The following is a 16,017-nucleotide window of genomic DNA, read 5'->3' on the forward strand; positions in this document are numbered from 1 at the left end:
CAGACATTGATAGATGTTACCGTTCCCGAGAAATATAAAACCAAAGTATCTAATACGGCGGACTCTTTTGAACATAGGAGGCATCAGCACGCACATATAGATTGACTCTTCGTCTGAAAATACCTTAAATGGCATAACAATTATACTACCAAGTCTCTCTCTTTTATCAAAAAGTTTAACAATTCGTCAATCATTAGGGACTTAGCCGCTGGTCAGTAATCAAGACGGTGGGTACGAAGTCCTCTATTTGGAGACACATCTTATGGCGATTCTTTGCAAAAAGTTGGGGGCAATTGCCCCAAGTCCCCGTTTCTAACTTACAGTTATTCTCATAAAATATTATAAGTAATGAATTTTTCTCAAACATTTCCCCCATTCGTAGTTTTTCCCCGTCATTTCTTTGGCTAACATAGAACATTTCACAACACACCACTCTCGTCTCCACGATCGCGGCTAAAAATATGGAAACAGTAACATATAAATGAGCAATAACAGCACAAAATGAAGCCAATTATCAAGTGGAATATCATCTGTACCTGAACAGAAGTATATATATATCCATTAGCGCGACACAAATGAAAAATCTCATCATAGGGACGCTGCAGCTCAGTTCATTTCTGATGCAGGACAAATTTCAATCTCATTTTTCTCTCTTATATCAAAAAACACCTCGATAAAACTTTCTCAGATGAAGAGGAAAGATGGTAGTTAAAAATATCCAAAAATGAGAAAAATCGATTTGGGGGGGGGGGGTGTTTTGAGCTGTCAAACTTGAAATTTGAACATTTGAACACAATTTCACATTTCAATAAATTTCAACTTTTGATGATCTCATAATATGCACCCATCCTTCCACTTTACAACGAGCTCAAGAACACTTCTGTATCTTCATTCGTTCCTGAGATATAATTAATTGAAAAGAGCATGTCTCTCAAAAATGACATTTTGAACAACCCTCATATAATTCGTACTAATCATATTTCAGCAAAATCCGTTCATAGGTATCGGTTTCGGAGCAAAGCAAACCTGTGTACCAAATATCATCAAAATCGTTGAATATGGGGGTTAACTCCTGCCTGATTTGACATGGAATGACCCATATATATATATATATATATATACACACACACACACACACATATATATATACAGGGTGTTTCAGAGCGACCCGGATACTACCTTTTTCTCGAGAACGGGAGATCCTATCAAGTTGAAACAAAAAAATGCACCACTAAGTTGGGCCCAAAGTATCCGTAGAAAGTATTTGCAACAGCCCGAAAGCCACCCTTTGTGGTTTTAGTGGGGGGGCACGTGCCCCGTTCATGCGATTTTCAAATGGGAAGGGTATGTTTTGAATGCAGATTCGAAAAGGTGGGGAAATAATACGATTGTCATATGAAACATTTGTCTGTACCACCTACCGTTTTCCGTGTAGGAAATAGTTTTGCAAAAAAAGGAAGGTGAGCCAAATCGAGTATACCGAGCTTAACAATTAAGATAAGTGCAGCACCATAACAGTTTCGGAAAGTGCAGGACTCAAGCTTTCCAACGATATGCCACATGATGACTGCGGGACTAAAAAGCGGATGAAACCGCGTGACCCAAAAAAGGGGGTCTAAAGTTAGGGAAGAACTCGAAAATTTCAAATGGCAAGGGGGGTCGAGTAATACCTTGTTGTAAATGTCACAGAAAACGTGAAAAGGATGCGAACATGATTTTGTAATCCACTGACCGGTTTCAAAATGACGACTAAGACAATTCCGACCCCTGAAGTTGGTGTTCCAAAGTGAGGAATTGCGTACGTAAATAGGAAAACACAAACACTGGACAGAGTACATAAGATCCTGTACAAACAATTATGGTAATGGGTCCGCTCTTGAAACACAGTACTACTGTAAGCTTTGTTTGAGCTGCAACTTTGACCGCCCTTCACACTTTCTCCAGGCTTAGGACTGGCAACGAATGGTTTACTGTCACGCACAATAAGGAATTCGTTGGCGTGTTTAACGGCTGCTTCGCCAACGAGAAAGGTCCTTTTCTCACAATTGATTCCCAAACCATTCTTCGACAAGAGAAATAGGCCTAACTGAAATGATGATAAGAAAAACGAAAGAGTAATCAGAAACCAATGAACAACGAAAACGAGGAGAATAGGTAAAGCACCCAGTGTGATGCACATTCACCAACTTACAGTAGATTTTCGAAATGTCTTCCCTCGGTCTCAATGCATTTCTGTACGTACACGGACACTGAAATCATTCTGTGCTGCAATAACTTCTGCCTAACTAATCTGCCTGCATGCAGAAACTATGCGCTCGATCATGTCGTCCCTCATTGTAGGGCGATTTTGGTAAACGATTTCTTTCAGTCGTCCCCAGAGGTAATAATCTAAACATGTTACGTCTGGTGACCTAGGAGGCCAGGGCACAAGCCCACCTCTACCTACCCAGTGACATTGCATTCACCTGATTCCTCGCTGTTAGCTCAAAATGTGCTATGCAGCCATCTTGTTGTAGCCACATGTGTATTCTGATGTGTAAGGGGACGTCTTGTAGTGGCCGCGGTGGCTCAGTCGGTAACGCGTCTGACTACCATGCTCAAGGTCCCGGGTTCGATCCCCGGCCGGTTCAAATCCGGGAACTTTTCTAACGGTGGAAGCGGCCCCGGCGCCTACCCAGCGTCGAATAACATGGGTACCTGGGGGATACCCTGGGGGGTAAAGGCGGTCAGGGGCGTGATGCTGATCACATCACCCCCACTCACGACCGGATCAAGAAAGTGTGGGGCGTTACCCCCACACCCCCTATACGCCTTCATGGCGTGGTGCTATGCACAGGGGAACACTTTACTTTTACTTTTACTTTACTTTTAAGGGGACGTCTTCGAGAAGACTGGGCAATTGTTCTTGAAGAAATGTGCGGTACACAACACCCGTAAGACTGGCTTGAAAAAAATTAGGTCCAATTATTCGTCCGCCGATGATTCCGCACCACGCATTCACAGACCATCTACGTTGATGATCAACCTCTTGCATCCACCGTGGGTTTTCGGCGGCCCAGTAATGCATGTTGTGCCGATTTACCTGACCATCACTTTTAAATGTAGCTTCGTCAGACCACAACATTTCGTCAAAGAATCGAACATTTGCATTCACTTGAGCTCGAGACCACATGCAAAAGTCTATCCTGCTTTGAAAATCAGTTCCGTGTAGCTCTTGATGCAAGGACACGTGGTACGGATGAAATCTGTGATCGTTTAAAATCCTTCTCACTGTACTTGCGCTGACACCAGAATCACGACCAACTTGCCTGATACTCACGTGAGGATTGAGATGGATGGCTGCAAGTACACCAGCAGACCTCTCATCTCGAACAGGCCGAGCAATGTGTTCATGTTTGTGACTGCTAGAAGGCTGAACATTGCCCCTTCTGCGTACACGATCGGCAAGGGTGCGAAAAAAAACATGTCTTGAACGATGTTCCCGATCGGGATACCTTGCAGCATACACACGAGCAGCAGCAGAACTATTTCGTTGGCACTCACCCAACACCATGAGCACATCAAATGCTTCTTCGTTCGTGAAAGACATTATTAGTTCACATTCAACAATTTGCCACTGCGAATTAAGTACAGGAATGCACACTACCCGCGAGGAATGCACTGTAGAACGTCCTGAGGTACCACACAATGCCTTCGACGATGCAACAACTTGTAACAGACAACGGTGAATGAGACCAAGAATGGAGGGGTGTATTCGCGTTATCAGTGGAAGCACACTGGAACCGACTGCTGTGCAGAAGAGCTCGCCACACCTCGACCCGTGGTAGTTTCCGATTGCCTTTGTTGAACCGGGCAGTGGGAACAGCGTACGTGCAATCAAATGGAACTGGACGCACCAGCAATTGGCGTACTTTGTAATTTGTCGACTGGGCCAGCATGCTGTGTTGTGTACTGCAGCCTACCCAACACGTGGGCTTATGCTTATTCCTACTCGTACACAATGGACCTGAAGTTCTACTCACTGCATGTTGTACACTCACAGAGGTATGTACTACTACGAAACCGCAAACCTCTCACCCGGACGTTCAGTACACTGACGTTACATGTGATGGGTGGCATGGACTGACAATGGTAGCGAACCGGTATCCACTTAGATCCTTGTCACGAATAAACAGCTGTTCCGCTGGCATTCTTTGTGCAGGATCTTATGTACTCTGTCCAGTGTTTGTGTTTTGCTATTTACGTACGTAATTCCTCACTTTGGAACACCTACTTCAGGGCTTGGAATTGTTTTGGTCGTCATTTTGAAACCGGTCAGTGGATTACAAATGATGTTCGCATCCTTTTCACGTTTTCTGTGGCCTTTAAAACAAGGTATTACTCGACCCCCCTTGCCATTTGAAATTTTCGAGTTCTTCCCTAACTTTAGACCCCCTTCATCCTTTTTTAGTCCCGCAGTCATCATGTAGCATATCGTTGGAAATCACTTTTCTGCACTTTCCGAAACTGTCATGGTGCTGCACTTATCTTAATTGTTAAGCTCGGTACACTCGATTTGGCTCACCTTCCTTTTTTTGCAAAACCATTTCCTGCACGGAAAACGGTAGGTGGTACAGACAAATGTTTCATATGACAATCGTATTATTTCCCCGTCTTTTCGAATCTGCATTCCAAACATACCCTTCCCATTTGAAAATCGCATGAACGGGGCATGTGCCCCCCACTAAAACCACAAAGGGTGGCTTTCGGGCTGTTGCAAATACTTTCTACGGATTCTTTGGTCCCAACTTAGTGGTGCATTTTTTTGTTTCAAGTTGGTAGGATCTCCCGTTCTCGAGAAAAAGGTTGTGTCTGGGTCGCTCTAAAACACCCTGCGTGTGTGTATGTATATATATATATATATATAGATAGGTAGATAGATAATGTCTGTGTGTGTGTGTGTGTGTGTAATTCGTAATTGTTGATCTCATGTTGACAAAGTCACATACGAGTATAAGGGCCTAGAGAGTGATTCAAAGCCCCTTAACACCTATTATAGAAAGTAAACAAGTTAGGCTGAGTACAACTGGTCATGATAGAAACAGGTTAGGCTTAGTGGAACCACATTGGTGTGTTCCAAGCAGACGTACGCCATATTGGTGGCACCCATATTGAATTCAACTCACAAATTTTAAATATATGACACTGTTTTCTCCCACCTCGAAAATGATACATTTGTTACAATGATGCAGTCCTAACTTTTTCCTGATTAAAGATAGGTTGAAGAAATCTACACCACTTCGTAGCGCGCTGTGCTAACCACTCCACCACGGAGGCCGGCCATTTTCTATGAGCGACGTCACTGAGATTATCTAAACGAATAAATAATTATGGAATGATAACTTATAAATGCTATTGATACACACTGTAGTTCTATCTATCCTTTTGAAACATAATAATCTTACCTGAGAATGAATATTGGGGGCACATTGAGGTATTGGGGAGGGGGAAGAAAGTGCTTTGACAGAATCGATGCGTATGATTGAACCTCTAAAGTTGTTATATCATCTGCGTATAATGTAGACTCGAAAAGAAGCGTTTGAGTTCAAGCTATATTTGACCCGGAGATAAACAACGGAGCCTTTCAAATACTTTCTACATATGTCCAAGTGTTGCATGTGAAAGTTCAGTTGGAAGAATAGCTCGCGTGCAGATGATAACATACTAGATTCCTGCTGACAAAGAGTTGTAAAAAAAGTAGTTTTCCCTCTATTTATTGCAGGCCTTCCAACCGTCAAACCAATCTGACCGTGTTGTTAGATTCGTGTGATTTAAGGTTCGCACCCGTGTTGATGCTCGTTTCGCGTCGTTTCAATCCGTAGCGTAAACACAGTTGCCAGGTCCAATAAAATATTGCTAGAAGGCAGAAGCTATTTATGTCGTTAGTTCAAATGCCAATACGTGAACGGAGCATGAAGCGAATACATTTGATTCCAAATTAGTATATTAAAATCGGCCGATAATAATAAGCACATCTTGTATGATTGCACACAGGTATGGTATTATATAATTTCCGTTTTTCATGCCATATGCAAAACAGGACAAAAATGTGTTGTCGCCAACACATTTGTAAATATTTGACGGACATATAATCTTACATGTAGGCTATCGTGCTAGTAGGCGTGAATTCCCTGATGGCAAGGTGGTATCGTCATCGCCTTGTAATTGAAGGATCCCGGGTTCGGTACCCGGTGGAGGCACATAGTGGTTCTCATTCCAGGTTAAACTGTAGGCTCAGTCCTGATTAGCGTTTATGTGCATAAAGTAGGCTTAGAAAACGAAACCCTGCTGGAAATGCAAAAGTTTCCATTTTGTTCCATACACGAGAACAATCAGGGAAGCTATTTGAGAAAAAGTCTGATCCACAAAGTCAGATAACAGCGGCCATAGGATTAGATGTGCTGATGACGCGTTACTCAACGAAAAGACGATTGGCCGTCCATTTTACCTCTCCTTGCCTCCCAGTGAGACGTGAATACACATCGAGGTTGTGTAAAAGTATGCCTCCCCAAAAAAGAATCGATATTGGTAGTACAAACTTTTGGAACAACAGTTTTGCGACACCCTGTGTATATATAATTGTGTCTTTGGGTGTATATGTGTAATGTTATGAAACTGCTGTTTGTAACTTTAAAAGCAAGAAATGTAACCCGAAAACATATTATGCAAGTGTGTGTATGGGAGCTGGGGTTGTGTGTGTGTGTGCGCGCACGCATGACTTTGCAGGCTATATAATTGTGTTCAAGATAAAATAAATTTGTGAGTAACTTAATACCCTAGTGCCCAACCAATCTTTGTTTTTCGCATGTTTCTCCATGTAACTTTTGCACTGTTAATGTAACGAATCCTATAAAAGCTAATTGCTTTGACGTTTCTCCATTATTCACGTTTACCGTTTCTTGTTTTCTTTCTCGGACTCGTCCCTTGAAAAGGTAACATGCTTGCCAAAGCCGTTAAATTGAAGGCTGATAAAGTATGCCTTTTTTCATCCAACGCATGTAGTGGTTCGTGTCTATTTAGAATGTACACACACGTCGAAATGGCATTCTAGGATGCCTCATGAATAACACTGCCCTGCAATGAAAAAAGTGTTTGGAAAGTAATTGCTGATTCCTTTAGAGTTTTGGCTAATACTGATTTTAGAAAGAGTATCAGAAAAGTCCGATCACGTAAGGTTTTGTCACAAAATCCTATTTTGTTCATTCCCTTCACCTTTTGTAACACTGTAAGCAACTATTCTATAAATATGCTCGCTAGGTAGCAGCACTGCGGTTCCTTAAATTAAGTTAAGAATCTGGCAGAAATTGACAAAAAGAATGCAATTAGGAATAACAAAATGATAAAACAACATTATGGTATACTGTGTATTTGAGAGAATTAAATACTGCAATAAAAAGTAAGATGTTATTTGTGTATGATATCCAACACTCCAAGATTTACTTCAACGTCTTTCATATATCCATAGAATTCCTAGGTTCTCGTCTAAAGGCATAGGGAAAGTTACCTTTATTGGTATTGGGGACCTCTTTCTCGTGGTTTAGAAAGAGAAAAGCAGCTTTCATTCCGAAGAAGGAATCCTAGTATACTGTTCAAATGTCTCTGGGTTGATGGAGAGGTTGAATATACGGTATGAGGTTAAGGATTGGAGACTTTTCAAGGACTCCTCCAAGAGAAGCCTCAAAACAGTGCTTATCCATAATGGTAGTACGTATGCATCCGTTTCAGTTGTTCATTTTGTGCAGGGTATTTGGAGGAAAGCTACAGAAAAGCTATTTACAATTCTCACAAAACTGAAATAAAATAAACAATGGTGGGCAATATATGTTGATCTCAAAACAATTTCAATCATTCTGGGACAACAGGCAGATTACACCAAGTACCACTGCTTCCTGTGCGGATGGGATAGCCGGGAGGGCCCATCACTGGATCTCAAAAGTTTGGCCACCTGGGGATTCATTGCAACCTGGGAGTAAAAATGCAATACGAGAAAGTCTGGTATCCTAGTACAGTCCTGCTTCCTCCACTTCATATTAAGTTTGGTGTAATGAAATTGATGAAATGACACGCTTAAAGAATATCCATGCCCAGCCTGGATTCGACCCGGGACCTCTGGCATCTTGGCGCGATGTGATAACCTCTCCGTCACAGAGGAATGGTTATTCATGTGTTGTTCCATGAAATTGCACTTCCTAAATTCTCATTTGGACTACCTTCTTGAGAATCTGGATGCCGTCCGTAAGCGATGAGCAAGGGGAGAAATTTCATCAAAATATCAAGGAGATGGAGCGTAGGTACCAGAGTAAGTGGAACACAAATATCCACCCAGAAAGACAAAGTGGAAGAAAGAGTTACCACGAAAAATTAAAACAGCAGCAGTAGGACCTGTAAATGCCGATAAGTTTCAGCAATGGTATTTTAATTATTAAAATACATAATTATATAATATTATAATAATAAATGTCGTATCATCCTTAAGAATTCCTGTGTAGTTTAGTCATTCTAGGGTTGGCAGAAAAGTTAAGAATGTGCCAACTAAGGTAGGAGGTATTGTACATTGTTGGGAGTGTTGAATGGTAAGAGGAGAAAGGAGAAGTTAATTGAGGGGAATGACCGAGTGCTTGGAGCAGGAGAGAGGTTAAGAAGTGGTATTTTTGGGGAGATAGGATGAGTTGTTACTTGAGAGATTGAGAGGATCAGTTGTTGCTTGGGAGATTGAGAGAGAGAAAGGGTTGATTTAACGAAAATTTGGGAGTAAGTCTGTCGTTTAAAGTTCAGGAGGAACACTCAGTTTTAGACTCTAACAGAAAGATGTCATTTGGTGTTAAGTTATCTACAACCAGTTAAACAGACTTTCCCTCTGTGTGAGATTAAGGACCACCTATCTGACGAGGCTTACTGCACGAGACAGGTAAACCCTTTTATTGAAAATGATCATGCCGGTTCAGTCGTAAAGTTATTTAAACCAATTTGTGTGTGCCACACTTCATTTCAGTGTTTATTTAGGTTATGTTAATTGTACATCCTTCGCATGCCCTACTGAAGCCTTAGCTACTTGTTAGGAAGTAACGCATCCCATGGTTCGATTTGGTATTATTCATGGTGGTAAACCGCACTCAAGGGTGTTCTTTTACGATATAAATAATTATTTTATAGCCTACAGGCAATCTTTTTTAAAAAAATGCAGCTGATTTGTATTTTCGATTACATTTATTTCATGATTTATTATTAACCAACATACATAAAATGGGCAGTTTTTCTGCAGCCGTGATTCACATTTGTGGAAAATCCATTCCGTGATAAGAGGAAAACTGAGGTCATATTTGGAATCAGCGTATCAAAAAACATAAGAATCACCCTTCAGATTCCAAACAGTTTTTAGTGACCCAAATTTTGCAGAGTAGTGCAATAATCAGGCATGAATTTCTGGATATCTAACCGATATTCATTGATATCCAGTTGGCATTCATTGGATGTACATTTGTACGTCCGTGGATATCCTGTTGATATCCGTTGGATGTCCATCTCTACGGCGACGAGATATCAGTTGCGTACATCAAACATGCCTCCTAGAGACATAATGGAGATCAGATTTGGATATATGTTTCGAGCATCAAATGGGTTTGTTTAGACTGGTATAGTGTACAACGTTGCCAATCTCTCAAAGCGTCAAAGCGCCGGACCCTGTGGCCAAGTGGTTAGCACATCGCGCTGCGACGCCAAGGGTCCCGGGTTCGAATCCCGCTCGGGCTTGGTTGTTTGTGAATGTCCATTCATCAATTTCATCATTTCATCACTCAGCCCCATCTTCGCAAATTAGCCAAGAGGCACAAAACGCGAAGTAAAATAAACTAAATCAAAGCGTCAATGCAGTACAGACATGTCAAATGAATCGCACTTTGTCTTTTGAACCGTACACTTGCATTTCACGAACTCCTGAACGTGCGTATATGGGTGTTTGAATGTTTGTGTGTACACACGAACAAAACAGTATCAACTTTGCATTATCTGTCAGAAATCAAACAACTTCTAAATTGTGCTGTACGGTTCTATATTTTTTAAACCTTTTTGTTCCTCTACTTTTTGTTGCAGTCGGTGTATTTGTGATACTCGAAAACAGTTTCATCGTCTTAGGAAAAATGTTCATCATCTTTTTAAGTTAATGATGTTGCTAGGACTTTGTAATTGTCATTTTTTGAAGTTGGCGGTATTTGTTCCTGGTATTTCCTCTTTAGTTTGTATGCCCACCGAAAGCAAGAGGTTGTAAGTTGTCATATTTGTTCGTGGGATTTCATCTGTAGTGGATGTACACACGAAAACTAGAAGTTTTTGTTCTTATATGTTCAAACATGCTTTCTGGCACACGCAGATCGAACACACGTTCCGGCATACGTGTTTGAAAATACTAATAATACTTTACAGTAACACACTATAGTAACCCACATACACTGGCAACACTTCAGTTTTGATCCCTGGCAACCCTAAATTGCTTACTTCCTGCCATACGTTCTCGACATCTGTCGAAAGTATCGTGCAATTTCCTTGCTGCATTTGAGAGGAGCAGATTTATGGCGATACAGCGATATGCAAAGTAAATGTAAGAGGGCGAGTTATAAATACGTTTCCGCGAATTACAAGTTAAGGAGATTCATTGATACGTTAACAAGGACACAATGTTAAGGTGGGTCGAACCATGTGGCGAATCGTGGGGGACCAGTCGACCTTCGTGGTGAATCGGTTAGAGAGACCACTAAGACATGGATGTTTGTGTTTGTTTTGAGCCCACTGTATCCACAAATAGTATAATCGGGACCGGAATCCAAGTGGTATCCGAGCCACTAGTTGCCTTCAACGGGTATCGAACCTAGAACCTTTTGTTTACAAGGTGACAGCGTTACCACCACGTCATCGAGTAGGGCGTCTGAAGCTCACACTTGAGGCTCAGGTTCGATTTCCGATATTGGTAGGAATGATCCTGCATAAAGCGGCTCTAGGACCCACCCACCCGTTCATTGATACCAGGGAACATCCATGAGGAGTGGGCAGCAGGAACATGATGCTGATCTCATCGTCTCCGTTAGTGTTGAGATGGAGAATCTGTTGGGCTCTACCTCTAAATCTCTATGTCCCTACTTGGCAGAGTGCAATGCACAGGGGGTAGTTTTACCTTGTGTACCTTATTATTATTATTATTGCTTGTATGAAGATTATTTGTAGATCAGACTGGGAGTATAGTTGTGTAACGGTTCTTCTGGCTTTTCACACAAAATAGAGAAACAATACTAAATCTAAATATTCTAGCCTGTTTTCATTCCATGTACATAGTACTTTCTCTTTTTCATCATTTACTTTCCTCAGTCCTTGATACCATATAATAATAAATAATATTGGAAACATTACATGCCTTGTTTAAAACCATCCTTATGGTTCTAATACTGGGTAAGATACGTTCATTCTAATTTTGTTTTATGTTTAACCCCGTATCTCTTTCGACAATTCACCAATAATAATATAGAAAGCTGTAAGAGCCACATAAAATATTAAATAAATAACCAATTATAAAATTAATAATGGTATGAAGTAATTCTTGTAATAGTTTGTATGTTACTTTAGCAATACCCTTCCCGTACGACACTTTGGTAGCTGTAACCTCTTGCTATCATTGCTTATATCCACTACGTAGGAATAGTCAAGGACAATTACATCAAAAAACCTCTTGTTTTCAGTGGGTATATCTACTAAGAGAAAATCTTAGGAACAAAGATGACCTCTTGTTTTCAGTGCGAATATCCACTAAGAGGAAATCCCAGGAACAAAGATGAACTATTGTTTTCATTGCTTATATCCACTAAGAGGAAATCCCAGGAACAAAGATGAATTATTTTCAGTACGTATATCCACTAAGAGGAAATCCCAGGAACAAAGATGACCTATTGTTTTCAGTGAGTGCCTCCCCGATGGCGCAGTGGTAGCGTCATTACTTTGTAATCAAGGGGTGCAGGGCTCGATACCCGCTTGAGGCATATAGTGGTTCGGATCCCACCTTAAACTGTAGGTCCAGTCCCGATTAGCCATAATGTGCATAAAGTGGACTTAAAACAGAAACTCAATCAATCAATCAATCAGTGCTTATATGCCATATAAAGGAAACCCAAGGAAAATAGGAGCATGTCAAGTGGCTAATTCTTTTCAAGAAAATTGTTTTATTCATCTATGAATTGGATAATGAGTAGCTAGAATCTTGCAATACATGCAACTAAAGGTATTTGAATTACTTATGTTTATGGTAATTGAAACATTTCTGTTTTTCATATTTAGATTCTGCTGTGCTGGTAGAGTAAATAGTCAATCAAGAGATGTCACTCCACATTCAACATGTAATCCTTACTATATAAAATAAATCGATTTATCCAACTTAAAACATCAGACATGTAGATATATATAAGAGATATTTTCTAAAACGACCTTCTTAATTAACAACGTTGGATTCTGGGTGTTTCCTTATGAAATCGCCTTTACTATGCTACTTCATGTGTGTACAGAATTTCTACCTTCCTTTTAGTGATTTGAAGTAACCATTCTGTAATCGTGTTGTTTTGAAGTTTTCTCGTCTATCTGTAACGCTTTAAAACAATACCAAATTTAAATCTATCGTTCAACTTGAAGATTTTCAGATTGTGAACTGGAATATTTCCTGTCATTTTGAATTTTTGGCACAACTACGAAAGTTTTATCTGCGAACTCAGGGTTGACTTTAAAAGAGTCATGGAGAAAGGTTTCGAATCTTTGGCAAAGGGTTTAATTATGTTTGCTCCTGTATTTCATCATGGCTACAGGCGTAACTTGGCGGGGGCAAGAGGGCACTCGTTCCCTAACATTTCCAGGTTTATTAAAATTTGCATGTTTCGTTTTTTGTTTTTTTTTAAGAAAATCTCCTGTAACCTGAGGTTCATGTTCTGCCCCCCAATGTTAGACCCTAAGTTACGCTGCTGTTCGGGGCGATTATCTAGAGGCATAAGAGAGCGAGATGACTTGTTTTTGTTCGCTTGCTACACAGACTCCTGGGACAGAGTATACATGGGAATTCTACGATTTTGTTTGTCTAAATTTTGACCATACTTCAAATAAACACAGGAGACGGTCTAATTTGTGACTTCTCTTGCAGGAGGGCTGTGGTGAATGGGTGTGCCTGGACTCCGAGCTTCTGATGCAGGATGGAGAGGTGGTGGGGACCAAGACACCCACCGGCCACTCCCTCCTCGTCGACTGTCGTTTCGAACTTCCCTTCGGTGAGTACATACCATGATAGTGATTGCTTGATTTTAAAATATATCTTGAACAAAACTACTTTGAAACTTGAAATTTTCTCTTTACAACTTATTATCTCGTTGCTCCGGCATAAAATAGAAAACACACTTATAAAAAAGGCAAATTGTTAATTACAAATCTCATAAAACATTATTATTGAGTTTCAATCACTAATACAAAGGTCTTAAGCAGTAACTATCCGCATACCGTATACTGAAAAAGTCAAAATCTAAATTGTATTCAAGACAAGTTAATCATTTAAAACAAAATTCTAAAAGCATTGTTCTTTTACAAAACTAATTCCTTCTATGTCAAATTTCTTTGTCATTTGTAGATATTTAAAACTTCAACTTTAAATATCTACTATAAATTGATTTCATTGTGAATGGGAAATATCTAAGCTGCTGTATATAAACAAAATCGATTTTTAAATCTCTTTTCACATGATAAGTATTGAAACTTGTCACTTGACTCTCTGAAATCAATCTATATAATAAAAAAAACTAAAAATAACCTAAATAAAGCATAAAGTGAACTTCATTTTTTTACAAAAAAATCATATCCATATTTGTTTTATTGAAAATCGTAGTTGATTTAAAAGTTATGTTAAAATGGTATAGTTTTTGTTCGGTTAAACACTTTGAAACAAATATTTTCGTGTGACAACGAGAAATAAGTATTCAGGTGTGAAAGAAGTCTGATGAATCATTGTATTTGTCGAAAATAAGGAGCATTGTTGATGTGCCAAAAAATTGAAATTCTCGTGTAAAAGCGATTGTATGTTTGAAGAAATATTTAATGTAGCTGCTAGTCACGTGGATTTCGTAGCAACTCCCCAAAAGTTAGAATGACCTTTCCTCTTTTAAAGTTTAATTAATAAATTGGTCCTAATCCCATTAGTTTTATCAATAGGATCATTTTAATGTTAATATTTATTTCTTATAGTTTAATTGATAGTACATGATGTAGTATTGAGAAGTAGATTAATGATAAAGGAATACACTCGTCAATTTTAAGATCACTGCGGAACTATGATTTTAAGAAATATAAATTCTTGTTACATTGGTAAATTAGTTGACTTAAGTATAGTTTCCTTGATTTTTAAAAATATTTTATTGAAATAAGTTAATTTAAGCAATTGTGCTTATGGTCTTCATAAAATTCCAGTGTTAATTTTTGTTATTTTGTTTACAGGTACTGGATTATTTGGTGTTTTAATCAGAATTATTAACACTATAATTTGACATGTATATTTAATATTATGTTCATAGTTATGTGCTAATTTATACTTACTTAGTACTCATTTATTTCATGTATATTTTTTGAAGTAGCTTAGTGAAGTAGAAACGCAACATATTTAAACAAACCACTTCTTTCTACCTATTAAACTCGCTCGCCCCTTTATATTGCATTGCCTGAACAATAATACAATAAGAAGATAGCCAATATTTCTTTACTTTTCAATTTGACTGATAGTTCAGTCTTTTTAAGACTTAAATGTTTCATTTATGCCACTAAATTGGATTGTAGAAAAGCTATATCTTCCTACCTGGTCATTAGTTGAAAACAAGAGATCAAGTTGATTATAAATAAGAAATTGTAGAACCTCAACCTTGTTAACTCATAAGTTCTGATGACAGAATAGTAATAAAATACTATGAATCGAACGTTTACTACTTTGAAAAAATTGAAGAAGAAGTAATATTACAAAGCAAATTTCAGACTTTAAATTAGGATAGCATACTGCATAGGAAAGTTAGAAATAGACGGATTCGTTTACGAAATACGTTTGTGTTTCTATTTTTTCATTTTTTCAAATACAATATATGTAAATTATTCTTTGAGTTATTCGAAAGTTGAAATTTCTGAAAATTATGTTCATATATTTTAGATCGGAAGAAATAAATTAAAACTATTCATAACAACAGGCCACTATCATCTTGTTCTCGTTTAGATATATGAGATAACAGTAGTTCTCTTGATGACGTTATTCCATCTTTCGGGAAACAGCACTTTACATTTATAGAGAACATTCTTTCAGCTGTTGTTTTCAGAAATGAATTATTCTCCGCGCGTGTTTCGTGATGGAAAATAATATTGGCGGTAAACAAATATGAAAAAAACAACACTTTTCCACATTCAAGATGACGCATAGCCGGAAGCAACCGTGGCAACCTATGCGCATGTGCGTTGAACAAGGAAATCGTGTGCGTAAATGCAGCACGCGCTGTGTGTACATTATACTCCCTTGCTTTAGAGAAATCTTCACTTGCACAATGCTGTTAACATGGTCAGAAATTTGAATAATTCATGGTCTGTATGCTGTATGACATTCATTTGTATGTCCATGAGCATACATTCATTTGTAGAATGATGCAGAAACAGATGTTGTAAGCTTTAGTGGGATAGCATTAAAAGTTTATTTTTGAACATTTCTAGAAATAATAATCAAGCAATCAAACATTGCCCTGTCACAAGTAGAAAAATCAATTCTGACCTCATAATGTTACAAGAGCCACGAGTTCGATTCCTTTTGCACATAATCAGTGGTTAGATATTTATCTTCTAGTCACTATGACAGACTGGCCAAAATGAAATTTATTTTCCAATATGGTCTCTGGCTATCAAAATAGTAAGAAAGAGAACATCACAAGAGTAAGGACCAACACTATT

General features: G+C 38.9%; 1 protein-coding gene across 1 annotated transcript in view; it reads left to right on the top strand.

Annotated features, from left to right (window-relative positions):
- The window catches only part of LOC145985505 (uncharacterized), a 573,655-nt gene that overhangs the window by 490,167 nt on the left and 67,471 nt on the right, over nucleotides 1–16,017 (top strand). The window contains exon 5 of the mRNA XM_083119575.1: nucleotides 13,202–13,325. Coding sequence (XP_082975701.1) covers nucleotides 13,202–13,325 — 124 coding nt within the window. The remainder of the gene's footprint in view (nucleotides 1–13,201; nucleotides 13,326–16,017) is intronic.

The sequence above is a fragment of the Lepisma saccharinum genome, chromosome 3, assembly GCF_977018435.1.
Source record: "Lepisma saccharinum chromosome 3, izLepSacc3.1, whole genome shotgun sequence".
Taxonomy (NCBI): Eukaryota; Metazoa; Arthropoda; class Insecta; order Zygentoma; family Lepismatidae; genus Lepisma; species Lepisma saccharinum.